Source organism: Argentina silus (genome assembly GCF_951799395.1).
Source record: "Argentina silus genome assembly, chromosome: 22".
NCBI lineage: Eukaryota > Metazoa > Chordata > Actinopteri > Argentiniformes > Argentinidae > Argentina > Argentina silus.
In genome coordinates this window covers 7,923,066-7,950,565 of record NC_139676.1, presented here as the reverse complement: position 1 = coordinate 7,950,565, position 27,500 = coordinate 7,923,066, and the positions used below count along the sequence as shown (strand labels likewise).

The 27,500-nt window shown below is 45.6% G+C and overlaps 3 protein-coding genes across 4 annotated transcripts in view; all 3 read right to left on the bottom strand.

The window, feature by feature from the left end:
* Positions 1-6,096, bottom strand: part of rims1b (regulating synaptic membrane exocytosis 1b) — a gene marked incomplete at its 5' end in the record, with an annotated part of 59,699 nt that extends 53,603 nt beyond the window's left edge. Inside the window, 1 exon segment of the mRNA XM_083694177.1 lies at positions 5,930-6,096. Coding sequence (XP_083550303.1) covers positions 5,930-6,096 — 167 coding nt within the window.
* A 9,225-nt stretch (positions 6,097-15,321) lies between these two features.
* On the bottom strand, positions 15,322-20,940 carry LOC310821625 (stromal membrane-associated protein 1-like). The gene is made up of 10 exons (XM_083693733.1): positions 20,657-20,940; positions 20,010-20,143; positions 19,614-19,699; positions 19,376-19,451; positions 19,161-19,229; positions 18,175-18,250; positions 17,846-17,970; positions 16,996-17,224; positions 16,334-16,671; positions 15,322-15,757 (listed from the first exon to the last, which is right to left on the bottom strand). The coding sequence occupies exons 1-10, from the start codon at positions 20,772-20,774 to the stop codon at positions 15,623-15,625; spliced, it is 1,386 nt and encodes a 461-aa protein (XP_083549859.1). The 5' UTR covers positions 20,775-20,940; the 3' UTR covers positions 15,322-15,622.
* Positions 20,941-24,302: 3,362 nt separating this feature from the next.
* Positions 24,303-27,500, bottom strand: part of cenpk (centromere protein K) — a 4,210-nt gene continuing 1,012 nt past the window's right edge. For both annotated transcript variants that reach the window (XM_083694234.1, XM_083694235.1), the window contains exons 5-11: positions 27,411-27,474; positions 27,081-27,127; positions 26,800-26,882; positions 26,455-26,553; positions 25,555-25,690; positions 25,101-25,154; positions 24,303-24,834 (exon numbers count right to left, since the gene is read on the bottom strand). In XM_083694234.1, the coding sequence (XP_083550360.1) occupies positions 24,679-24,834; positions 25,101-25,154; positions 25,555-25,690; positions 26,455-26,553; positions 26,800-26,882; positions 27,081-27,127; positions 27,411-27,474 (639 nt within the window). In that variant the 3' untranslated portion in view covers positions 24,303-24,678. The remainder of the gene's footprint in view (positions 24,835-25,100; positions 25,155-25,554; positions 25,691-26,454; positions 26,554-26,799; positions 26,883-27,080; positions 27,128-27,410; positions 27,475-27,500) is intronic.

Here is a 27,500-nt window from a genome sequence, read left to right as displayed (position 1 = left end):
TTCTGAAAGGACTGGCCACATTATTGGACTCTGAGACTTGGAGGTCTACCAGCATACAGCTGGACTCTAGCTATGCTATCCCACGGGGGTTTATCACCGTTTTCGGTGCCAAATGATAATGTGCCACTTTGAGTTTCATGGGAAGAAAAACAAAACAAAATGTTCATCCCTGGACGGGACAATAAAGTCATATCGAATCGAATCTAAGTTCCTGGTCTCTAAACGGAGTCGACAGCCAATCGAGACATGACATTATTAAGAGTTGCATTACAATGAGCCTGTCTTCCCAAACATGTGTGTTTGATACCATTCCTCAGTCCATTCCATGCATGACAATGAGCCGGTCCTCCGGTTTCTACCTCCGCCAGCCTCCCCTGCTGTTGATGGTTGGTTCTACATGTAATAAGCCGATACAGACTATACACACAAAATGATACAAGAATGAGAGGTAATGTTGAAGGAGAAGACAAGAGAGAGAAGGTCCATGGCACATGATGTAAAGTTCATTGTTCCCCCCCCCAATCTCCCTCCCTCCCTCCCTCCATCCCTCCATCTCTCCCTCTTTCCCTCCATCTCTCCCTCCATCTCTTCCTCCTTCCCTCCATCTCTGCCTCCTTCCCTCCCTCCCTCCATCCTCCTTCCCTCTGTTCCCCTCTCCCTCCCTCTCTCACTCCCTCCATCTCTCCCTCTATCCATGTGGTAATCCTATGATCAGCTGGCCGGCACAGAGCTAATTGCAGGGAAGGGGGCGGGGGGGGGCGGGGGGGGAGAGGAGAGTAACCAGCCAGAAACATGGGGAGACTGAGAGGCCCAGCGGGAGGGAGGGGGAGAGGGGAGGGGGTTGGGGAGTAGGTTAAAGGAGTTGTTTTGGGGGGCAGAAAGGGGTGAAAGATAACAGTGTTTCGAACAAACAACCAGTCGTAACCAGAGACTAAAGAAGGGGCCGGACCTCGAAATGGTCCAACCCGTTTCTACAGAACAGAACAGAGCAGCAGGGGAGGCTGGTGGAAGGTAGGCAAACCGTAAACCGTAGGCCGGGCTCATTTAATGCATGGAACTGCATTAAATCCTCCGATTTCGACCTCCACCAGCCTCCACCGGTGCTTACAGAGCTCATCCTTAGCCTCGAATATCGTCACGAAAGACACAAAGTCTCAGCTTGAGAGATAGCAAGCTGATGTGCTGCCTGGCGGGGGGAGACTGACATGCACCAGGTGTCACCTAATACAGGCAGCTGTGTGTCAGAGGCTGGCAAAAGGCCCGACACGCCCAGAGACACCAGCCCTCTGCGGAGTCAGACCCTAAGCACCGCCCCAGGAACCTGTCAACACTGGCTATCGACCCTGTCTGTCAATCAACAATCACTTCCCTCTTATAGCACAGCCGCTGACACAAGAGGGTAAGTTGTGTGTGTGTGTGTGGGTGGGTGTGTGTGTGTGTGTGTGTGTGTATGTGTGTGTGTGTGTGTGTGTGTGTGTGTGTGTGTGTGGGTGTGTGTGTGTGTGTGGGTGTGTGCGCGCGCCCACATCCTGTCCTTGTTCCCTCCTTTACGGCCCCTCATAGAAGCCCCCTGCTCTCATACTAAACATCCTAAATCATCCCTTCTTTCTTCTCCTCCACGGTCTCCGCCCCAGGGTTCCTCTACTGCCATCTTTGATCAGGGACTCCTCTCTCTCTCTCTCTCTCTCTCCCCTCTCTCTCTCTCCTCTCTCTCCTCTCTCTCTCTCTCTCTCTCTCTGTCCCTCCTCTCTCTCTCTCTCCATCTCTCCATCTCTCTCCCTCTGCTGCATAGCACACACACACCCTTCTAAAAGGTCCACAGCCTGTCTGAGCTCATCAATATTTGAAGGAGGTGTCTCGTCTATATTTACTTTTCGGAAACCTGAAAAGCTGCAGGGTGGGGGGGGGGGGGGGGGGGGTGGGGTGGGAGGGTGGGGACGTCCTGTCGCTGAAAGGGGTGTTCCTCCACCGCATTGGGGTGTTAACTAGATGTGGTCAGTCAGAGAAGACCATCAGGGGTGTGTTCCATGAAGGTGACATTGCTTTCGATTGGGATACTGAACACTTAGACCCGACGCGTGTTTGATACCGTGTGTTTGATTTCCGTTCCGTTGCATTACAATGAGCCCGTCCTCCGATTTCTACCTCCGCCGGCCTCCCCTGGTGTGTTCATCAGCACTGCCACTCTCACTCACGCTCACAGCGACCAGCGACATAACGGTCATTCCCCGTCAAAATCCTCCATTTACACCTTGCATTTACGGGCATGTTTTAACGCAAGGTGTACAGTACAGTCAACAGGGTCTAAGCGTTGAGTATCCCAGTCAAAAGCAATGTCACCTTCAGACAGCGTCCCTTATGTCCAGCTCTCTTCGGTTTCACACCGAGGGCCCACTGGCTGAGCTCGCCTCCATCAACATCTCTGGCATTAGAGAATAGAGAGATAGAAATAGAGTCAATAGAGCGTGGGATTTCTATTCACCTGCAACACCTGCATAGATGAATCATCCAGCCATGTGGTAAGATCCATCCAGCCCAGAGCCCTCAGACGCCCAGGCTCTCAGGGTAATCATTAGCCCTAAGAACCAGCACTTATGGAGGGGGCTGGGGGAGCAGACCTTTGCCAGGTACACGGTCTATAGAACCAACTTGGCATTAGTAAACCATTGACCATTCTTAGAAATGGCTGATAAACCTTCAACGACGCTCGGGAGACGTTCGGTTGTTCTTACATCAATGTATATTGCTGTAATGTATATATGCTGGCGGTATAATATCCTCATTTATCGACGGAACAGTAAGTGAATTCCGAGAAATAGTTTATCAATGATGATTCATTGAAAGTTATTCTAAAGTGTTATGCCCTGAACCGAGGCACCCAGACCACTCCCACCCTGGTGATGGGGATCATTGACAGAGGCCTATCAGCTTATCTCTACCAGCTGTTCAGTTCCCAAGGAGCCTATCACAAGAGCTAGTCAACATCACTGTTTTCTCAACCAACCACCCATCCCTGGTCTGAGAGGTGGCTCACTAGCCCCCAGTACCTATAACTTAGGGGAGGCAGAAATCGGAGGACGGGCTCATTGTAATGCATGGAATGGAGTTTTCCGTTCCTCATTCCATTCCATGCATTACAATGAGCCCGTCCTCCGATTTCTGCCTCCACCAGCCTCCCCTGCTATACGTGCCAGTTTTCAACTGAGTGTAGTATAGTCACACTTGTATCATCTAGCTTGATATAAACGATAAACATGTAATTGTTCATTGTTCGAGAGAATGCTGTAAAAACAAAAAAGACATTTATTCTTCCTCCACTGTTGATAGTGAACCTACAGTGTCATGTGTAACTGGTAGGGATTAAAGCAGGGACCTCGCATAGATGCCACAGACGTAAACCATTATACCAAGAGTACATCCTCATTGTACGAGGGCTATATCTGGGCTTAGAAGTCACATTCAGGGCTGCCTCATGAGAGCGTGATTCCAAATCACCTCCACTACAAATGCATACTTGGTCAATTTTCTTAGGTACCACTCTAGTGTGTCTGATGTTATCATGCTCCATACCATGTAGACGTGTCTCGCTTCAGAAATGCACGGGTGCGAGACTGCATGTTTGAGTGAGTGACGCATGTCTCCCTGTCGCGACCCATAATGCACAGGGGAGGGGGGAATGCCTGCGGAATCAATGCAAAGTTCGCATGTAGCCCCAGTCCCTCAAACACAAACACATAGCCTGATGCTAAATCTGTGTGTGTGTGTGTGTGTGTGTGTGTGTGTGTGTGTGTGTGTGTGTGTGTGTGTGTGTGTGTGTGTGTGTGTGTGTGTGTGTGTGTGTCTTTCACTCTCTCTCTCTCTCTCTCTGTCGCTCCCCCCCCCCCCCCTCTACAGCCATTCCTTATATCATAAATATGTCTCAACACAAGCACACAACACTACACATATGATTACATACAGTACTTAAACCCTGAAATGAGAGCCACCAATAACATAAAAGCCTCTCACAATTCAAAGGGGAAAGTAAGCATGCAGAGCACAGCATATTACATGAAATGTGTGTGTGTGTGTGTGTGTGTGTGCGCGTGTGTGTGTGTGTGCGTGCGTGCGTGCGTGCGTGTGTGTGCATGCATGTGTGTAGATCACATCAATGATTGGCTAAATGACAAGGCCATTATTTACAGAACCTGTGGCAGGCTCATGGAACATTAAATACATCACATCCTCTCTGGAGGCACCAGCTAGCTGGAGTCTGCATGGCTTCCCGCAGGGGGGCTGAAAACCAGGAAATGAAAGAGGCCAATGTAGTAGCAGCAAACAAGCATATGCCATAAAGAGCATTGAACATCATATATTTGTTGCTTTTCAAATGTCGTGTTGACAGAATATCTATTGTAGATGTCGCGCAAACTGACTGCATTGTAACAAGATGAGACACATTGGGCGAATGCACTGTAGCCTCCAAATGTGCTCTTGTGCAGCGTTGTATAACTTCTCCATAGGTCTCACGCACGTCATTGCATTGTGTAGGGAACGGACCGGTGGGAAACCCAGAGAATATCTATTCCCTTCACGACTAGGCAGGGAGCTAAGAATAGACATCTGCTAACGATGGACAGTGAATTGGCCTACACCAAGACACACAGCTCCCCTCACGCTGCTGCATAAACACAGGAGGGTTTTCGGAAGAAATGATGAACTGACTGGTTCGATCCCGGTTTTATTTCGACCCTGATCAGAATTGTTTTTTTAGGAAATCAAATGAAATGATTGCCTGTCCGAGCCTCAATTCAAATCGCTCGTTCCATGCCAGCATGCTCGAATACCCGGCCTACTTCACATATGGTATGATTTCCAACCACACCCCATTCACTCATCGACGAGGGTAGGAAAAAATGATACCACACACCGGTCTCACGACTGTCGGGCATGGACAGCAAATGGTCTGTGCCACCTTCGCCGTGAAACCCGTTTAAGCCTATCGTGTCATTGTCGTCTCTACATCATGCTGTGGTGGTCACATAAGCAGAAACCCCTTCGATTTCCTACACCGATCTTGTTAATGACATGTAGCCTAGGCTACACCACGCCGCTTGTGCGAGCGTTTTGTAAGGGGGTAAAACAAAAATCAGCTGTGGACGCCGCCGCCGCGTTAAACCAAGGAAAACCATAGGCTACTTTTGCCCGCTTAGGGGAGAGGGGCAGAGGGAGAGAGGGAGAGGGGAGTGGGGGGGGGCACGCAGTGGTGTGGTATGATTCATCCCGTGCCCCCCCCCCCCCCCCACACCCACCCCATACTGTCACACCCCGTCTACCCGGCCACCCGCGCTCCGCGCTACACCTGTATCTCCTTTGACCCTATTTCCCTTCCTTATACAAGCCCACCCGACTGTCACGACGAGGCTCCCTAGGCTATAACCAAGTCCTCGCCTTTTACATATCCTGGGCTATATTTCAAGCGTGTACACCTGTCATCCCTGGTAAGGGAAGTGGATGGAGGAGCGTAGGGCTATACAGCGCATAGTGGGAAGCCTATAGCTCACCGTTGATAGCCTCGGTATACTGTATGGGCGATGTTGGATTCAATGATCAAACATCACAGCGAACAGTTACTCGCCCTCAGTGTGAATTATTCCGAACAATGACACCGGCGAGCAAGGGCACGCCGCTAGCGTAACAGCTGTAGCCTATACGGAAATGATGGGAACGGAACGGAACGGAATAGGCGATGCAACGGGTTGTGGTGTATGGGTGTGATGATGTGACCACAATGGCACACGACAGGCATATTGGTAGCATATTGGATGTATATATGGTGTGGCGGCTGGCCGCTCGTGCCTGCCTTCTGGACACAGACACCTCTGTCGTGAATGGGGGTGTTCGAACGAGCGTTTCTGGTTTCCACCACGGATAGCAAATGTGTCCTTACTTTAACATGGCTTCTTCTTTCTCCTCTTCCTCCTTCTGTCGATCCATCACTGCCATGATTATTTTCCTCTCCTCCTCGGTGAGGTGACTGAGGTCCGGCAGATCGGGCATGGTTGGCGCCGCGGTGGGTGGGCGAGGGCCGCCTTGGGGCCCCACTGAGGCGGACATCTTTTCCACCACCCCTCCTTGGCGTGTCGTTTCGACTGACAGAATCCCGAGCGTTGCGAGCCACACCTCACGACATTGTCCACGGGTGGAGCGGCAGCTCTTGTGAATAGTGCAAGCCGCCGCTCATGGTTTCAGGCACCCACGGTTGTGCTTTTGTTTCTCCTCTTTTTGTCTTCCTCCTCTCTCTCTCGCTCCCCCCCACCCCCCGCCTGCCCGCCTCTCCCCTCCACCACCGGTTTACGGGGAGCCCATCTCCACGCCAAGAGATGACACAATCAGAGAGACCCTTGAATCACTTGGCTGATCTGTGATGCCCCCGTCGCCGGACTCCGGGCTTCTCTTGGACGGCAGTAAAGGCGGAGTCCGTGTGTTGCGCTACTCTCTCTCTCTCTCTCTCTCTCTCTCTCTCTCTCTCTCTCTCTCTCTCTCTCTCTCTCTCTCTCTCTCTCTCTCTCTCTCTCTCGCTCTCAGTGCCACCGCCTCGGCACTGCTAATGTTGCTGCCACTGACAGGGAGCGAGAACAGTCAATGGGAATGCATCCCCGCGCGCACGTATTTTCCTAGCAGAGGCGCGCTTACTCATTTGAGAATGGGGCTCTCTCAACACCACATGAGCGCAGACTTTTTTTTTTTACCCTCCCATGTTTCAGGGGGCGCGCCTCCCGGAACCACCACACACACACACACACACACACACACACACACACACACACACACACACACACACACACACACACACACACACACACACACCGGACTTGTCATGAGGACACGACGCTGAATATAATTGTAGTGCGTCTTCGAGTTATTGATCATTCTATAAACTTGAACATATTGATCAACAAGTAAACCTAAACTATGTTGTGTAATTGTGTCACACCAGCTGAATGCCCTCAATTAAAACCTTCACTTTGATCATTGTTGTTTCAGAGATCTTCAACGATATTCAAACCAACAATATTACATTGATCAAATACACATATACATTACATAAACAATGCATAGTGTTTGTAGAATGCATGAGTATATGTTACTGTCAATTAAACATTGAACAGGTCTTTTATAATGGGCTCGCTCAAATGCTAGGAAGAGGATAGTGAATTCAGCACCACGGACAGCGGCATTCGATTTTTTCTAAACAGTTTGGGACAAAGGGCTTGAGCAAATAAATCATATAATTTTTGTGACGTTTCAGCGTTTCAGACGTTTCTTTTAATTCAATAGCCAAGCCCTTTAGGCCTTAAGGTGATTTTGAAACAAAAAAAAATAGCCTTTTATAAACATGATAGACAGAATAAATCCTTAATTAAACGTCAATAAGTTTACGTCAGACCTCGTTTGTGCTGTTTTGCTGACACTATGATAGGTTTTGTCATTATGAATTAAATGGAGCACTCACTGTATTAAAATACTCTTAGTCACTAGATCTCCTGGAAATCGCGCGGAGCATACATTATCTTAGTTTGCTGACTTCACTAACTGTAAGTGTGTAGCCTATTCATATTCTAATTATTCATTGTAGGCTATCCAATTATTATTATTATTATTTTATCAAGAGCTAGTCTCTTCTCCATCCGCTGAATCTTCGATAGCACCCATGACCCATGACTTTTATATAACATAACACTCGCTGTTGGTGTAAAACGGCTGTGGCCACGGGTGACTTATAAAGCCCAGACTCCCAGGCTTTACCGATCGAGCACTGGCACCAGTTTATTTGCCGATGACGTAATGTTACGTGGCTGACTGCATCCAGCAGATGGCAATACTACCAAGTCCACTCAATGACGTCACCAAGGAGGTGACTGTATTGTATTGACGTCAACTTCCCGTGGTGCAGAATTTTGTCATCATTTAGGTCGAGACAAGCAGTCCGAGCTGACAAAAACAAGCTGTAACCTACTACAATGCCACGGGACGTCCATATGCTGCAGGGCTATTTTTAGCAACTGGTTGAAACCAATAAGACGAAAACTGAGATTGGTGTCCTCGTTGTTTCTGAACTATTGTTTAGAAATCTCTCCTCCAAGTCCCATAACATAAACATCACAGAAATAGACATAAGTCTGGACAGAGCAAATAATATTGATTCTTATATCACAACACATTGCGGTTTCACAGATTGGAAGAAAACCACGTTCTACTCGTGTTACATTGAATTGTATTCATCTTGCATAACGGACCATATACGTCATAGGACACAGTAGAATGCATACATATTAGACAGAGGCTTGCTACATATACCATTGCGTATTGCAGTCTTTATATGTCTGGGGCAGAGCTAACATAGTTGATCATAATATGTTAACATGCTGTTTACATGTGCTTGGATTAGAGTCCCAGACTGTGATATATGATCAACATGACAGAGGCAGCGATGACATTTTCCAAGCGTGCGCGGGAATTGACAGAACATCAATATTGTGTAACACTGGGAAAAGGATAAACAGAGAGAAATACAACGCAATAACACTCTGAGCACTTTATAGCTGACGTGATGGAAATACTTAATCACCGATAACTGTGCACAGTTCAAAATAATCCTAACGTGAAATAGATATTCCCATGGGGGTTGTTTATGGGTGTATTCACAAATCTAACAGCTGATAAAAGCATCACGACACAGCAGTGAAGGGAATCCCTCATAGCTGAGCTTCTTACACCATCTAGGGGCCATGCGCAAGACAGCATGTGATTGTCAAGAACTTTGTGTGTGTGTGTGTGTGTGTGTGTGTGTGTGTGTGTGTGTGTGTGTGTGTGTGTGTGTGTGTGTGTGTGTGTGTGTGTGTGTGTGTGTGTGTGTGTGTGTGTGTGTGTGTTTGTGTCTGTGTGTGTGCGTGTGCAACAAGTCATGGTGAATTTGCTAAATGACTCACTTTAATTTCTGTGTTGGATCAGCCTAAAAAGTTGCGTAACCTTTGAACTTCTATTTCATTGAATGCCATGTGACCCTGAGTAGTGACTTCATCTCTATTAAATGAAAAACAAACAAAACTTGTTCAAATGCAATGAAAACATTTTATGAATGAATAAATGGAGTAAAAAAATTAATGAATTTTGGAGGGGCAGAGGCAAGGGGTTGGGGGTTGGGTGTTGGGGGTAAAGGGTAAAATAAACCAAACAAACGCACCACAATAGATGCCTGCAACCATGAGAGGTTTGCACAGTTCACAAGAGCCTTAGCTTGGCCCCGGGACTGTGTTGTGAGGTGTTGCTCTCAGGGCTCTGGGTACATTCCTCTGCCTTGTCAGCCATGACCTTAGCCTGAAAAAAGGGTGAAAAAGCTTTAAACACACTGGATATTCCTGCTAACTTTTTACAACTAGTCGTTGTCACATAACTTGTGAATACTGTGTAATCGCATTAACATTTTTCACCACATTTCAACTAACAAAAATAAAAACATTATTTAATTTGTTCACATTGATGATGACAATGTGAACCAAACATGAAACTAACTATTGATCCATACATGACAAATCAAGATGAATAATGTTTCAATAAAGATAATAAAGATCTATAATGAGAATAAACAGTACAACAGTGTAACAGAGAGGGACAGTAGGAGTACTGCTTACAGATTTGTCTTTTCTTCGACCTCTTCGAATGGCACTCCAGAGGCCACAGAAGGATCTACCTCCTCTCTTCATCCCTTTCACCTTAGTAGGCTTGTCCAGGCAGGTGTCAATCACTGCAGCTGGCTTGATGTCCTGGTTCGGCTGAAGCAGGCTGGCTGCACTGGACTTGAGGTCCTCAGTTGCCTGTAGAAGGCTGGTATCAGTCACTGCAGGTTTGAGGTCCTGGTTAGAGTTGACCAGGCTTTTTTCAATCACTGCTGTCTTTAGGGCGGCCATGACCTTAGCCTTAAAAAGGGTGAGAAGAAAATACAGAAAAACCCCTTTAGAAAACAGCTATGAACACACAGGATATTCAAGCTAACCTAGGACACAGTGCTGACAACCAGTGTCATAGTAAAACGTTTATGAATAAACGTCTTTCTTAATTCACAGGTTTCTCCATCATTCTCCTTTTATAGAGAGGGGACAATTTGTGGAGGACAATATGTTTACTGTACACTTGTTTTTACATTGAATACTGTTTTGGCAAGATGTGTAATACAATGACAATTGCATTAAAAAAAATTCATCACATTTCAATGAACAAAAATAAATACATTACTTCATGATGTTCACATTGACAATTAAGTTTTTAACCAGACATAATGAGAATAAGCAGTACAGCAGTGTAACAGAGAGGGACAGTAGGAGTACTGCTTACAGGTTTGTCAGGTTTGATGTCCTGGTTAGAGTTGACCAGGCTGGTGGCAGTCACTGCTGGCTTCAGGTCCTGGTTAGGCTGAAGCAGGCTGGCTGCACTGGACCTGATGTCCTCACCAGAAGGAAGCAGGCTGGCTGCACTGGACTTGATGTCCTCACCAGGATGGAGAAAGCTGCTATCTATCATTGCCTCCTTGAGGCACTCACCAGCGTGCACCAGGCTGGTGTCAACCACTGCAGCAGGCTTGAGGTCCTTGTTAGGCTGAAGCAGGCTGGCTGCACTGGACTTGAGGTCCTCACTTGCCTGTAGAAAGCTGGTATCAGTCTCTGCAGGTTTGAGGTCCTGGGTATAGTTAACCAGGCTGTTGTCAGTCACTGCTGGCTTCAGGGCGGCCATGACCTTAGAAAGAAAATACAGAAAAGAACCTTACAGAACAGCTGTGATTGAATATTCCAGCGACTAGTTGTAAAGTAAATTAATAATGTGTTAATAAAGATAATAAAGATCTATAATGAGAGTAAACAGTACAACAGTGTAACAGAGAGGGACAGTAGGAATACTGCTTACTGGTTTGTCAGGCTTGAGGTCCTGGTTAGAGTTGACCAGGCTGGTGTCAGTCACTGCTGGCTTCAGGTCCTGGCTAGGCTGAAGCAGGCTGGTTGCACTGGACATGATGTCCTCACCAGACGGAAGCAGGCTGGCTGCACTGGACTTGATGTCCTCACCAGAAGGAAGCAGGCTGGCTGCACTGGACTTGATGTCCTCACCAGAAGGAAGCAGGCTGGCTGCACTGGACTTGATGTCCTCACCAGGATGGAGAAAGCTGCTATCTATCATTGCAGCAGGGTTAAGGTCCTTGCACTGGCTGGTAGCATCAACAGCCTTCTTGAGGCACTCACCAGCGTGCACCAGGCTGGTGTCAACCACTGCAGCAGGCTTGAGGTCCTGGTTAGGTTGAACCAGGCTGGCTGCACTGGACTTGATGTCTTCAGTAGGATGGAGAAGGCTGCTATCTATCACTGCAGCAGGCTTAAGATCCTTGCACTGGCTGGTAGCATCAACAGCCTCCTTGAGGCACTCACCAGGGTGGACCAGGCTGGTGTCAACCACTGCAGCAGGCTTGAGGTCCTGGTTAGGTTGAAGCAGGCTGGCGGCACTGGACTTGAGGTCCTCACTTGCATGGAGAAGGCTGGTATCAGTCACTGTAGGTTTGAGGTCCTGGGTATAGTTGACCAGGCTGGTGTCAGTCACTGCTGGCTTTTGGGCGGCCATGACCTTAGAAGAGAAAATACAGAAAAAAACCTTTACAGAACAGCTGTGATTGGATATTCCAGCGACTAGTTGTAAAATAAATGAATAATGTGTTAATAACAATAATAAATATCTATAATGAGAATAAACAGTACAACAGTGTAACAGAGAGGGATAGTAGGAATACTGCTTACTGGTTTGTCAGGCTTGAGGTCCTGGTTAGAGTTGACCAGGCTGGTGTCAGTCACTGCTGGCTTCAGGTCCTGGCTAGGCTGAAGCAGGCTGGCTGCACTGGACCTGATGTCCTCACCAGGGTGGACCAGGCTGGTGTCAACCACTGCAGCAGGCTTGAGGTCCTGGTTAGGTTGAAGCAGGCTGGCGGCACTGGACTTGAGGTCCTCACTTGCATGGAGAAGGCTGGTATCAGTCACTGTAGGTTTGAGGTCCTGGGTATAGTTGACCAGGCTGGTGTCAGTCACTGCTGGCTTTTGGGCGGCCATGACCTTAGAAGAGAAAATACAGAAAAAAACCTTTACAGAACAGCTGTGATTGGATATTCCAGCGACTAGTTGTAAAATAAATGAATAATGTGTTAATAACAATAATAAATATCTATAATGAGAATAAACAGTACAACAGTGTAACAGAGAGGGATAGTAGGAATACTGCTTACTGGTTTGTCAGGCTTGAGGTCCTGGTTAGAGTTGACCAGGCTGGTGTCAGTCACTGCTGGCTTCAGGTCCTGGCTAGGCTGAAGCAGGCTGGCTGCACTGGACCTGATGTCCTCACCAGGGTGGACCAGGCTGGTGTCAACCACTGCAGCAGGCTTGAGGTCCTGGTTAGGCTGAAGCAGGCTGGCTGCACTGGACTTGAGGTCTTCACTTGCTTGGAGAAGACTGGTATCAGTCACTGCAGGTTTGAGGTCCTGGTTCGAGTTGACCAGGCTGGTTTCAATCATTGCAGGCTTGAGGGCTGCCATGACCTTAGCCTTAAAAAGGGTGAGAAGAAAATCTTATGTTTTTACATTGAATACTGTTTTGACAAGATGTGTAATACAATGACAATTGCATGAACATTTAACCATCAGATTTCAATGAACACAAATGTTTCATTATACACATTATTTCATTAAGTTCCCATTCATAATGACGTTGTTAACATTAAACTATTGATCCACACAGGATAAATAAATATGAATAATGTGTTATGAAAGATAATAAAGATCTCTAATGAGAATAAACAGTACAACAATGTAACAGAGAGGGACAGTAGGAATACTGCTTACAGGTTTGTCAGGCTTGAGGTCCTGGTTTGAGTTGACCAGGCTGGTGTCAGTCACTGCTGGCTTCAGGTCCTGGCTAGGCTGAAGCAGGCTGACTGGACTGGACTTGAGGTCCTCACTTTCCTGGAGAAGGCTGGTGTCAACTATTGCAGCAGGCTTGAGGTCTTCACCAGGGTGGACTAGGCTGGTAACAGAACCGCTCTGCTCATGTTCCTCTTCTAACTCCAGCAGGAGTTGAATAGTAGCTGAGTCCATTATCACCATGGGTTCCCACACCATGCTGTCAAGGTCTGCCACACCTGAGGCTCCGGGCTGGAGGCTGGTGCCCAGAGTGGGGGGTGAGGATGGGGAGCGTTCATCCACCCTGAGCAGGGAGCTGTCGCAGGCTGCTGGAGCATATAAGTATTTCTCACCTAGTAGCTCACGGAAGGACTGAGACATGGATTTGGCCTGGGGGAGCAGGCTGGCACCACTGACTGCTACTGGTGTGATGTCCTCACCAGGGTGGGGCAGGCTGATGTCAACCACTGACGCTGGCTTGAGGTGCTCGCCAGAAGGAAGCAGGCTGGTAGCAGAACAGCTCTGTTCATACTCCTCTCCCATCGCTAGGAGGAGTTGAAACTCAGCAGAATCCACAGTCATCTTTGTCTCCCATTCCATGCTGTCAAGGGCTGCCTGGCCAGCAGCATGCAGGTTGGCCTCCAGAGTGGGGGGTGAGGCTGGGGAACAGCCGTCCAGAGTGGGGGGTGAGGCTGGGGAACAGTCACCAACCCAGAGTAGGAAGTCCTCACAGCCTGCTGGGGCATAGCAATACTTCTTTCCCACCATCTCAGCATAGCACTGGGCAATGTATTCGCTGTCAGGCCCTTTGAGGGCATTGAGCTGCATCACCCTCTCATGTGACTCTTAAAGGAATACCATGGTAACATAAGATAAACAAAACAAATGTACAGATTTAAAAGTCCAGCATTTTTTCACTCACAAAAAAACCCTTAACTCTTTAGTTTTAAAAAAACTACAATAGTATTGTCATTTATGACCCTTACAACACATATTTTTAAAACTTGTACTTGGTATGTTTAAGTTGATAGGTAATAACAAACACAGTGAACAGTGATCTTGGCCTTCTTTACTGTACACTTTCACTGATATTCCATTTCGACTCAGACTTATATTTTCAATAAAAGTCTGAATTTTTTTACCTTAATTAAAATAATAATTGCATTATTCTCACCTGAAAAGAAATCGCCATCCATTATGTCAAATGTCTGATATAGTTATCTGGAAAAAACAACTTAAATACAAAATGATTGCAAATAAGTTATCCGTAAAGCTATGTCTTGGTTGTCTCGCAAAGAAGAACTAATGTTTGAGAGTTTTTCAGAACTAAAGAAGTGCGTCTGTATTGTGACCTACTCTGTCGACATAGAGATAGAAGCTTCTTAATTCCAAACGCGTAACTAGAATTCGATTGGGCATTTCCCAGTCAAAGACTTCCAATTTGCCTACGTAACAATAATACGTAGATGGAATTATAGTTCTAAAAGCCCCTTGCCATAGTTTACAAAATTGAAATAATAACCTATGCATCTTGAAAATAAACCCTATAACTCTGATAATGACGGACGTACAGTATATAACCTATTGTTTATCTTCACCATGTTTTCGCAGTTTTGCATTATTTATTATTTCACCAAGAACATGCTAGATGTGTCTCACAAGAAAGGGACTTTGAAGCAAGCATGTCTCTGTGTGCGTAAAACATAGGAACGTGCTTAATGGTGCACCTCAGGACATCGTCTTTTCGAGCCCACTGTGGACTTTCTAAGAAGGTGTCCGTTTCATTAAGAGACATACTTGGCACTCCCACGTCGCTTGGAACAGGATCATTTCGAGACAGGTCTTCGAAGTGGGATACATAAGAAGCATTTTGGGTGATGTAGCCTAACCATAGGGCCTGGGGTTGAAATCTTATTCTGAACAACCTCTAAACAGCAGGCAACAGGTAATCTGAATAATACCGGTGTATATTCCCACTCTTATGCTAAGCAATAGGAGTTTTTGAGAACAGCAAAGAGGAACGGCAATAAACTATATTCAAAACGGTAAGTAGGTTAAAACCTCCACATTAAGAAAACACAGACAGAGAAAATATTTGGTTTACCATACTTTATTTCATAGGGGAACCACAGGTACTTTTAAAAGAAGGTTAAACAGCGCTGTACATATGGGAGCAGTATTCACAGACATGATAGCCATGTCTTCTCCCTTTAAATACTATTATTTATTCTCTATAATTTCATAATGATACAATGATACAATAAAAGCTTGTGTAACTGGTCCTGCAGCTTTTTTTGTTGATATGTTGATGAGGATGACGTTGTTGGGATTTTATTTATTTATTTTCCAAAAAAGGAAAATAAAAGAGTAATGATCAAACATATGACAGGCACTGACTGTCAGCCTGCAATGCTGTATGATGACTCCCAATTCACTCACACAATAGAGAAAGATAGAGAGACAGAAAGAAAGAGAGGAATAGAGAGAGCGATACAAGTTCCATGGTCTTATGAGTGGTCATGGTTGGAGAAGGGCGTCAGTTCATGGTCAGGTGCTGAGAACTGGATTTTTGAGTCCCGGCGACCTTCTCTTCCTCTGCCCGACCCTTGACCTCCCTAACCCCTGACTCTTCTGGGGGGGGGCGGGGGGGGAAGCTCACTTCCAGAGCTGTGTGCTGAGGGTCTGGCCGGAGGGAGCTGCGGCCCAGCCCCCCATGGCCGAGGCGGGCTGACCGAAGGCCATTTGCCCCCCAGCACCGTTCAGAGCCATCCCTGACATCTGCTGGTTCATCTGAGGGAAGGACAGAGATGGGGAGGAGTGTGAGACAAACACTTCAAGGACACAAACTAGAGGTCCAGCCCAGAAACAATCCCTGGCACCCCCTGGTCCTGCCTTTTCTTGGACTCTGCCAATTCCCTTCCTGAAGAGTGAAGAGACCTGGCAAGCACCCAAAGCCAGCCCAGTGAAGCCCTCAGAACCTTCAGATAACCTGCTAGGCCTTGGTAAGACCAGTCAGTCAGTCGGTCTGAATAAGAAAGAATATGCACTTGTGTATTCTTGTATGTACTAACTCGCCCTCCTCCTCCCATACCACCTAAGAAAACCCCTATGCTGGGTCCATGTCCATAAACCACCCTTTTATAATCAGTCTACTAATCTCATCTTTAACAATGCCCATTTCCTAGAACTCCATAAATCCCATTTCAAAACTCTTAGTCATGCTACCATATCTCATTAATAACACAGCACAACAAAGCTCATTCCTAGTGCAAGTAAAAGTGCAAACCATCAACATGCCCGATATTCTGCAACGAGGTTGTGACTTTGAGAGAGAGAGAGAGAGAGAGAGAGAGAGTCCATCCATACCTGTCCCATGTTCCACTGGCCCTGCTGCCCGGGCTGAATGGCGTACATGCCCTGAGCTGGCACCATGCCCGCGGGCATAGCACCCCCCTGTGGTCCCATCATCCTGGGGGCCATGCCCATCACCCCAGCGGCCGGTGCATTCCCCATGAAGCCGTTGGGCATCGTCATGCCCACCATCATGCCCGTGTTGGGCCCCATCATGGTGGCGCCGCTCTGAGCCATCATGGCGCCCATGACCGTGGTGGGGGGCATGGCCGTGCCCATGCCGGGGAAGCCCTGGTAGCCGGCGGGGGCTTGGACAGGAAACTGCATCTGGGAGGGGCCCATGAACATCCCGGCTGAGGGAGGGAGGAGGGGGGGGGAGGAGGGGGGGAGAGAGAGAAACACAGGGATGGGTTATGCTGGAGACGTACGTCTCTTTCAAAAGAGCATTCTCTGTTCACATCCACTTTGAGTATTTGCCATGGCTGGTTGATAGTTGATACATGAATAACTTGTGTAGTGTAGTGTAGTGTGTGTGTGTGTGTGTGTGTTAGAGAATCTGTATGTAGTTCAGAGCTATTGGTGCAGAAGAGGGCCTCTGTGTGTGCGCGTTGGTCCGTGTGTGTGTGTGTGTGTGTGTGTCTATGTGTATGCACATGTTCGCTCGCATATCTCTTTACCAGCGGGAGCTTGCTGCTGCATGCTGCTCATACTGCTGGTGCCGTAGAGGGACAAGATGGAGTCCTTGGAGAGAGGTTTCTTGGCTGTGTCCTCTCCCTTATTGCTGCCACCACCACCACCACTCTCACTGAATAGGTCCAGGTCCCCCTGGGCAGACCCAGAGCCCCCTGCTGGAGGAGCTGCTGCTGCTGCTGCGGTTGGGGTGCTGGCAGGGACACTGGAGCTAGCCTGAAGACATTTGGTTAGATTTGATTTTACTCGATTTGGGATAAGAAAAACAAACAAGCATCAAAGATGCATCTGATCCCTGAGGAGAGCATATAAGGACGTTGCTGAAAACATGCATTTCCAATGTGGTCCTCGATGGTGAAACAAACAACTACCTAATGACGTACAACAACAGACAAGACAGAGATACAACAATGGAATAATCATCTGCTAGTTTACCTCATTAAAAGCATAATTATTCATAGAAATGCAAATACAAATACTAAAAAGAGAGGAATGGCAGAGTGGTATACTCCTTGGGGGGCAGGGGGGGGGGCAGGGGATCGTGGGATCCAATTTGTTTCTTAAATTGCATAAGGGACGACAGGCAACACTATCCAATAGAACTTGGAACTGATCTATCCTTTCAGATAAAATACAAAGGCTGTCTGTCTTTCAATCCTTGAAACATGCTGACACATGTTTGCGGGTGTCACAATCCTTGAAACCATACCGTCATGAATGCGGTATGAATGTATGATGTCATGCACTCAAGCGGTGTGTGTGTGTGTGTGTGTGTGGGCACAATAGCACGGTCACAAAGGTGGGAGTGGGTGAGAGTCAGGGTGTGTGTGGGGTTACCTGAGAGAAGTGAGTTGTGGAAGCGGGGAGGGGGTTGGACACCATGGGGCCAAAGATATCCAGGTCATCGCTGCTCTGAGCGCTGCTCGCGCTGCCACTGTTAGCTGAGGCTGCCGCTGGAGCATCTAGAATAGAGAGAGGTAGGAAGGAAAAACACAAGTGAAAAAAACTGGTTATACAGGGCGGGCCGGGGCGGGGCAGGGGGGAGAGTGTGTGTGTGGAAGGGGCAGGTTGTGTTAGTACATACGATACAGGTGTACTCTTTCTTATTCTGACTGACTGACTAACTAACTAACTAACTAACTGACTGACTGACTGACTGGTCTTACCAAGGCCTAGCAGGTTAACTGAAGGTTCTGAGGGCTTCACTGGGCTGACTTTGGGGGCTTGCCGGGTCTCTTCACTCTTCAGGAAGGGAGATTAGCAGAGTCCAAGAAAAGGGGAACCACAAACAATGAAGTATTAGTTACAGACAACAACAGCGTCGATGTCCATAGGACGTCATAAGTAGAGGCCTATTAAATCGCCAGATCTGTACATACACTGATATTTGTTTTGTAGGTTAAATACTAGTGACAGCTCCTCCCACTGCTCATTTAGATTACATTCTTAGTTATTTTTCTCTATTTTAGAGTGCTGATGGGTCATATTATTTACTTATGAGCTCATCCCACCAAATCAGCTAAAAACAGACAAGCCCGGGGGTGTTGACAGGTGGGTCGGCAGTTAGGTAATCTGCCTAACTTTTCAGTGGTAGAAAGCAGGTTGTGTTCTCATTCTTTTCTTAACATGTCGTTTACGGTGTGTATTTGTTTATTCTTGGTCATGCTGTGCTGTTTCTTGTACTTTGTGTTTGTTTGTTATTAAGGAAAAGAAATCCATAAAGATTTTTGTATGTATTTCCAATAAACACATTTCAAACACAAACTTTTCAGTGGTGCCACATCCACAGAACGCCTGCAGAGGAGTCTCAAGAGGTGTTTTTTCCGACAAAGTTACATAATACCTGGCTACAGGATGACTCGTCTGAGGTGTGTTATGTGGGGCAGGTGTTAGGTAATCTGTCAAACTGAGGTGTTAAGTGGGGCAGGTGTTAGGTAACCTGTCAAACTTTTCAGCTATAGAGGCTAGAAGTAAATAACACAGCAAGCACTCTGAATTATAGAAACATAAACAACATTTGAACGAGTATCAGCAGTCACTGTGGACACGTTTCAGCGTCAAGCCTTCATCGACACAGAGGTCCACATCTACAATAGGATGACCTACAGAGGAACCTCAAAGAGCTTTATTTTTATTTTCGACAGAATGATACCTTGTTATAGGATGGCAGCTTGTTTCCTCTGTCTGGCTCCTTCTCTTTCTTGGTCTCCTTCTCCTTTGGCTGGAAAGCAAGAGAGGAAGTGAAAGTGGAAGCGTTAAAAAAGTGACTTGTGTTTTAAACCCCCCCCCCCCCCCCCGCCCAAAAACAAAACAAAACACCACAAACATCGACCACCCAGATCCAGTCACGCATTGCGAGGTACATACGCTGCCTCCGTTGGTCACATTCTTGCTGTAGTATTTCTTCTTCTCATACTTGTCCCTGATGAAGAACTCCACTGCTCTGGGATCACAGTTAAGGATAAACATGGTAGTTGTGTGGGTGTGGGTGTGTGTGTGTGGGTGAGATAAGGACAGTTAAATATACTGGTCTGTGTGTGTGTGTGTGTGTGTGTGTATGTGTATGTATGTTAAGTAGACTGGTCTGTGTGACACTTCAGGATACTGGTCTGTCTGGGGCCTTCTGTAGCCGTCTGGAAGGTTGGCTTCATAGAGCTGCCTAGCCTTGGTGTTTCCCATGTCTTGTACGCTCTGTGACACAGATGACAGACCCGCCCACAGAGAGAGAGAGAGAGAGAGATCCCACACACAGATTACATGAAGTGGTATGAGAGACAGAAAGGGGGGGGGGGGGGTGGAGATGGAGAGAGAGAGAGGAGGAGAGAAGGGAGAGGGTGATGGACAGTAAAGAGAGAGGGAGTGGAAAAAAATATGATTTAAGCAACGTTGTATTTTACAAGGACATTTCAGGTCAAATGCTAACACAACAATCAGACATGTGTCCCTCCTATTCAAAAAATGGTTGGCATCCCATCTTCTACATTCATGGAGGATAGATTACCTGCATTTGTTCTGCGGTCCATTGGTCCAGGTTAACTGATTTGACCCGTGATATGTGCACCCCTAGATTCCTGTGGATTCCAGCACATCGGATACAGATGAACACTCCCAAGTTCCAGGATGCCCATCGTGGACCTGTGTGGGAGAGAGAGAGAGAGAGAGAGAGAGAGAGAGAGAGAGAGAGAGAGAGAGAGGCAAATGAATGGAAGATTCAGCTATCAAAGCATGTCTGTGCCTGTATGATGATGTCAACGGGATTTAAACTGTCTGACAGCTCTCCCTGGCTGTACTGTACATTCCATTCCATTCCACTGGGTGATATGCCTGAAAATGTGGCATCATTGCAAACGGTGACCTTGTTGGTCATGGTGTAATGGCTACTTGGCTTCAATTACATTTAACGGTCAAAGCTTAAGTATCATATGGTGTGGGAGACAACACGCTAGCTTGTTAGCCTCGCTACCGGCATGCTAGCTTGCTATCTAAGCGCAAAAAGAGGAAGGAAAATGTCAGCTGACTGGCTAAAGCTAGTTAGCCAGCTATGCTAACGATGGGGGCACAAGCTAACAAGCGATTACGATCAATCCGTTAATTGTTTTAACATAAGATGACACATATTTTAGCTTGGTAGACATTGTTTTAAAGTACCTTTCGCTTCGCAATCTGCGCAATATTTGTTGTCTTCCTCCCTCAGCATTTTTGAGAGGATGGCCTGATGCTGCTCGTTGAGTTTCAGTGCCTTCTCTCTCTCTGAACGGGTCGTCATCTTTGAGGCTATTTACTGTATGTTCCTTACGAAAACTATTTTTTTTTATTATTATTTTTAAATTAGACGATCGTAGTTTATCAGAACTTTATGATTTAAGACCATAATCAGACAAATGTACGCCTTCGAGGAGAAGTATGAAAAACACCCGGAACCGGAATTTCCTCTTTGCTCAAAGGAGGTGGAGACTTATCTGAAGAGGTTGTTGATTGGATGCCGGTGCTGACGTCCACCCCTGACGAACGACAGCGTTTCTTGTGAATGAATTTTTATGCATTTTTCATACATTTTTTATGACGTGGTTGACTTATGGTGATTTTATGAGTATATATTACCCACATAGTGTGCTTCTTCATTGATGTAGAAATAGGGTAGCCACATGCTAGATAGGATATAGTGCTTTTGAGTACACTGCAGTGTGCCTCAAGTGGCTAACCATTGATGTTTTCTATTCTTTCTGAGAATGTGCATTGTCTGACATTTGTTGTATATTCCGTATCATCAAGAACATTAAAGCAAGCATGACTCTTGAATGTACACAATACAGATGTAATGGTTGAAACAAACAATAAATATGAAACAAAATTATTTTACATTGATCCATCGTTTTGCTCTAAAATGGCACACTAAAAAAATACACAAGAGTAGCCATGAAGGGTTAGAAACATACAAACAGGCCTACATATACAACACAAAGTAAGCTATTGTGAAATGTAGGTTATATAAAAAGAAAAAAGAAACAATAAATAAGTGACCTCTATCAATCCCTCTTATATATTGAAATACATTACTGTGTACACACACACACACACACACACACACACACACACACACACACACACACACACACACACACACACACACACACACACACACAGTCACCAGGTGGATTAACTCTTTAAACAAATCTCAAAAGTCTTTCCTTGATTCCTTGCATCCTCTAGCCTCCTCTCCTTCTCAAAATGTATTGGACGAGAAGGTCTGGGGTTCCTTCCCTCAGACCTCCTCCAATGTGTTTTGAGGAGATGAGGAGAGGAGACACGTTGTGCTTTGCTGCCCTCTTTGGCCACACTGAACATTTTAAAAAATACATATACATGCTACGTTTTCTAATAGAGGGAAATATATGTGCATATCCTTGTAAACAAACACAACTTCAAATAGGTAGGCCTGTCGGTCAGTACTCAACCGTGACACCTAATTTTAGAAAGTGCTTTGTTTGGATCAAAACAGCCACTTCACTGACCATCTTTATCATGTGACCTCATTCCTTCATCTACCGATTTACCATGGCCATTTAGCACTATTTTAAAGGTGCATTCTGTAATTGAAACAACAACCTTTTTGGTAAACAGCTGAGGGACAGGGCTGGAGAAATGTAACCACTCCTGATTTCATAGACAGAGCTATGGATGACTGACCATCCATGAGATCAACATTATATGCTTTGAAGTGACACAGTGTTTGTTTACAATTGCATAAAGCTTAAGTAAAACAAGCTTATGTTTTGGGTTCTGATGAGGTAAGATTTATAGGGCATTTATAAGTTTACACAATGTCACAACAACAGTAACAACATGTTCATATGCAAACCGAGTGTTGGGTAGGTTTAGAAAGCACTTTTTCCGGATTCAGGGTTTGTAAATACAATATATATAAATATAAAATCATTCCCTAATTGCTATCGATTAAGCATAGTAATTAACGATGGCATATGAACGGCTGTGGCCATGTGTATGTTGTCTAATATATCAAGGGCAGGACGGGCTGTGACAGTGGGAATTCCTAAACCACCCATTGTATACAGATCAGTGATCTTATCACATTGTTCTAACTCTCCTGCCCTTTACAGGAAATCGAAACTAGAATGTATTGTCTACATTTGAACAGTGGCAATGTAGTAGCACAAACAATATGTTATAGTTCAGATTTAATTCGTACATGTTCAGTGGCTCCTTCACTTCCACAAGCTTAAAATATTAGCTTCAGCTCTTGGTTACATTTGTTCCCTACAACTGTAAGTATGGCCATTTTATTTGTGAAAATAATTCATTGTTATTCATTCCAATATTCACAAAGAATCCTGATTGGCAAGGACAATAGACATCTTTATGTCATATTCAATTATTCCCACCCACTCAATGCCGGAGACCTGCCCTCTGCCTCGACACGAACTGAAACTTTGCAGAACGAAATTACCAACATAGCAGCCATCAAGTAAACTTTGTGGTGTGTGTAGCTCTCTTTAGAGGAAGTTGAGTTGCTTTGGTTATGCAATGTTGACCTTATTCTGCTTCCCCTTATTCACTTGTTCTCTGGTTAGCAGTGGCCTAAACTGCAGTGGCAATTCAAACAAATCCAAACCACGGAATTAAAGTCACTCCTGGCCCATAGTCTACTTTCAAACAAAGGAACAATCAGACCCAGAGCAAATCAACCCTGCAGTCGCTTTGAAGACTGAGTCAGATTTTTCAAGGGAGCCGCACGTAAATGGATGAACTTCCACCTGGTTGAGAGGACAGAATCTGATAGCACTGCCACACCTACAGATAAAGAGCAGGCCGTACACTTAATTAAGCGGGATGGTTATGAAAGACTGAGGGAGATCATCAAACAACAGCAACAGGGCAATGTGTGTGCAAACATCATTAATCTGCAGCAGTTTTAACATCATTAATCTGCAGTTTGACAGTCGGGGGGTCCACTCTGGTCATGCAGGTACTCTGGGACCTGAGGAAAGAGTTCAGGTGTGCTGCTCTGATTAATCCCTCCTCTGATAAGAAGGTTAGTCCCAGTCAAGTACAAGCAGACCCCACTCTGGACACTGTGGCTATTGCCAAACAGGTGATCAAACTTTTTACAATAGGTGGACAACCGGAAAATCACTGTCCAAACCAAAGTCCATAACAACCATTTGAGGGACAAAGCTGTGAAATTAAGTAAGAAAAGGACACTTTGTTCTGGGCAGCAAAGGCAATCAAAGCTTTCAAACAGGAGGAAGAGCTGGCTGACAAAGAAAAGGAGAGCAGACATGGAAGATTCTGGCATCTTTTACATTCAAGAGCTCTTTGGTTTTTTACAGCGTGCACCACTCACATACAAGAAGTACCTTCGATCCAGGGAGCTTGTGCCCTTATGTATGAACAGATATTATTGCTCACTTTTCGACATTAAACTTTGCATCTCAGGGGTTCACATACTTTTCATAGCACTGCTCAATTACAGCCAGATTTCTGTGTATTTGTTTTATGTTTTCGAATATGGGTTTATATGCTCTTGATACTTATTATGGACCAGAATACTCTGGGCCCACACTGGAACTACAGAAGCTTGACCCAACATTGTTGAAACCCAAGTGGCCAACCATGGATGTTTTCCATTGTAATAAGTGCACTGTCTGACATTTGTTGTCCATATAAATAACACAGAATATACCACAAGCATGACTGAAATTAATACAATAACAGTTTAATGTTTGGAACAATACATATGAAACAATATTATTTTACATCTTGTCAGTGTCTTGTTTTTAAATGTCATATAAAAAATGAATGAGTAACCTGAAAGGGCTAGAAAGTAGGTATTATGAGACGTAGGCTATGTAAAAAGAAAAACAATAAATCAGTGACCTCCATCACTTCCTGTTATGTCAAAATAAATACACTTGATCATGATATTACTGTACACACGGACTTCGTCCAGCCTGGATTAACGGTGCGTTCATGACAAGTCGGAAATTCGTAAGTTATTTGTGTAGAGCTTCCTATTGGTTGATTCTGATACTCTCCAAGCAGGAACCTCCAGTATCGTCTTTCTACGAATTTCCAAGTCGGAAATGTCAGACCTTTCTGGTTACGACATGTCATGAACGCAACATAACAAATAAATAGTCCATAGGTTGCTGTCAATAGAAGGTCTCCAGTCGGATCTTAAAGCAGTCCTCTGGGTGTCTCAACGCGATGCCGTAGCGTAGCAGCATCTCGGTGTACGGAGGCCAGAAGGTGTCATCGATGGACAGGTAGGGATCGTGAGGCGTCTCTATAGTCTTGTTCATCAGCAGCTGTATCATGTTCAACAGAACAGAGAATTAGGCTTGTTTTATTCAGACAACGTCTTCAATGGTCTTTAGGGGCGGAATCCTAACTTGAGATAAAGGTGAGTGAAAATCAGAATATCAGGATAGCAGGATATCAATAGGATCTCAAGATTAAGAAGCCCTTATTGTGGTCAGGTTGTTCAAATGGCATAAAGCTAATGTAACTGCTTTCTTGCTACCGGTACAAAGAGGTGAATAATAATACAAAAGAAAGACACAGAGAGACACACCTCAAGAATTTCGTTGAGTGAAATCAGATTCTCATTCAGCTGTTGTGGGATGTTCTGAAAATTAAAGCATAAAATAATAAATAAATAGTAACCTTGTGGTGTCTCTGCTTATGGAGACTCCCTGCCTTGAATATTGGCACGGTATCATGGCACTATATCATGCAGTTTATTAGTGGTAAGCCTTTCCCATTTCACATATTAACCATTTAGATTTAACTCATCCAGAGCGACTTACATTAAATGCATTTGTTTCAAGTAAGCGAATCAATTATACATCACAGACATCGTAAGTAAGACTTTCTACGGTATAATAATAAGTGCAACAGGCAGTCACAGTGCCAGACCAAGGGAAGAAAGACATGACATCATGGTAGGTGGGACAAAAGGTCAGACATCTTACCTGGGGCCAGATCAGACTCTACAGCACTGTTCTTTACATTTCCTATGGGCCTACCTTCTTCTTCTTGTTGACGCTGGTTTCATGCTGGGGAAGAGGGAAGTGCTGCTCCAGTACATCTCCCAGTGTTACCATGAGTCTGTCCTGGTAGTCTTTCATCTTCTGGATCTTCTTCTTCGTTTCCTGCAGAACACTGAAGAGCCACATCACACCACACCAGGGGATTACCGTAAAACCTCCAATAAACACCTTTCTCCAATAATAGCTATGTCCTTGTGTTTCTACAACTTGTTTTTACCTCGGAGCATGTGACGCAAAACTAATTTCTGTGCAAGCAGACAATAGAGTATAATCTGATCTCTCATCATCTCACATCGATGTTCAATTCAGGTTAAACGGTCGCTGTGACCAGAGCCATAGATATGCAGAGCATATCCCCAGACTATCCCCCTATACAACTCTGCACCAAACGTTCCATGGCGATAATATTCTACCGAGACACTCTAATCAGAATGCAACGGTAATGGAACTCTATGGCTCAGACTGTTAACATCCCCCTCTAGTGTTTGGTATTGGTATGGGTTGATACTTGATACGTGTGTGTGTGTGTGTGTGTCTGTATGTAGAGCTATTGATGGACAGAAGAGGGACACTGTGTGTGTGTGTGTGTGTGTGTGTGTGTGTGTGTGTGTGTCCACAGCCTATAAATATCACAGGTCTCCTCACACCATCAGCCTCCACGTGGGCCCAGCCTAACTTCAGTGGTCCAGTGCGCTGCAAATGAGGTAAGCAGTGACCTGATGTTCATTAGCAGAACAGAGGGTGTGTGTGTGTGTGTGTGTGTGTGTTCTTAAATGATACCAAGTGACACATACATAGATTGACTGTGCTGTTTTGAGTATTTCTCCATGAACCAGTTTGTCGCCACCGTGTGGAAGCTCAGTCCGTTACACGTACCTTTGTTCCGACAACCGTTCATTCTGAAGGCGTAGGGAGGCAACCTGCTCCCGGGCTCTGCTCAACAACTCCTTCTTCTCCTCCAGCCACTTCTGCTCACTGGGAGAACACCACAGACAGACATGTACCATCAAATATACTGTCGGGAATGAATACATACAGTAGAGGAACTGAAGAAGAGGGGTGCGTCCCAATAGTCTCTCCTCTATTACCTTGCACCCTCCCTCCTCCTTTTTATGTTTTACTCATCCCTAGAACCCAGAAGCGAGGAGAGATGACGAGAGTGAAAAGGCTACCGGGACGCAAACGCAGTGTTTGAGACTCGTCATGTATTCAAAATGGCACCTTTTTAGAGTCTCTTTCAGCTTGTCTCTCTTGGCTTGGGAATACGAGAGGACCATCTCAAGTTGGGCATTCATCGTCTGCAGCTGTGGAGAAGGAGAGGCGGGGGGGTGGGGTGGGGGGGACCAGCATAACTTGTAATCACACATTAATTACATTACCAGTGCTCATACAAACATGTGATTCTATCCAAAAGACCTTCTTGAAATCTTAAATTGATGGGACTTAAGACACAGTGATATAAGGGACTACTGGGCAACTTCCATGTGCCAGCAACAACATACCTCCTCTTTTCCAGCAACGAGTAACACCTCTGAATTTGTAGACAACACTAAGGATAGAAAATAAAGCACGGTTGATGATGGTGCTCGCACACTCAATGTATACAATGTTGGATTGTGCTGTATTGTATTGTTTGGACTATCTGACTATCACTGTCAGTGAATGTAGAGCTCCCCCACCATGCTGTGCAGAAAAATAAGTCAAACAATTATCCGTTTGTGGCACTGGCAATAAAAATGCCTTTGTATCTTGTATGACAGCCTTGACACAGTCCCCAGACAGTCAATGAGTAATACAGGAATGCACTGCCATTGAGAGTTAAAGGTACTCACATTTGGGTTGCATTGTCTGCCACTGCTTCAGCTCAGCTGCTATAGTTGACAATCTATTCACTGCCTGTGGAATAAATAAAGAATCTAGTC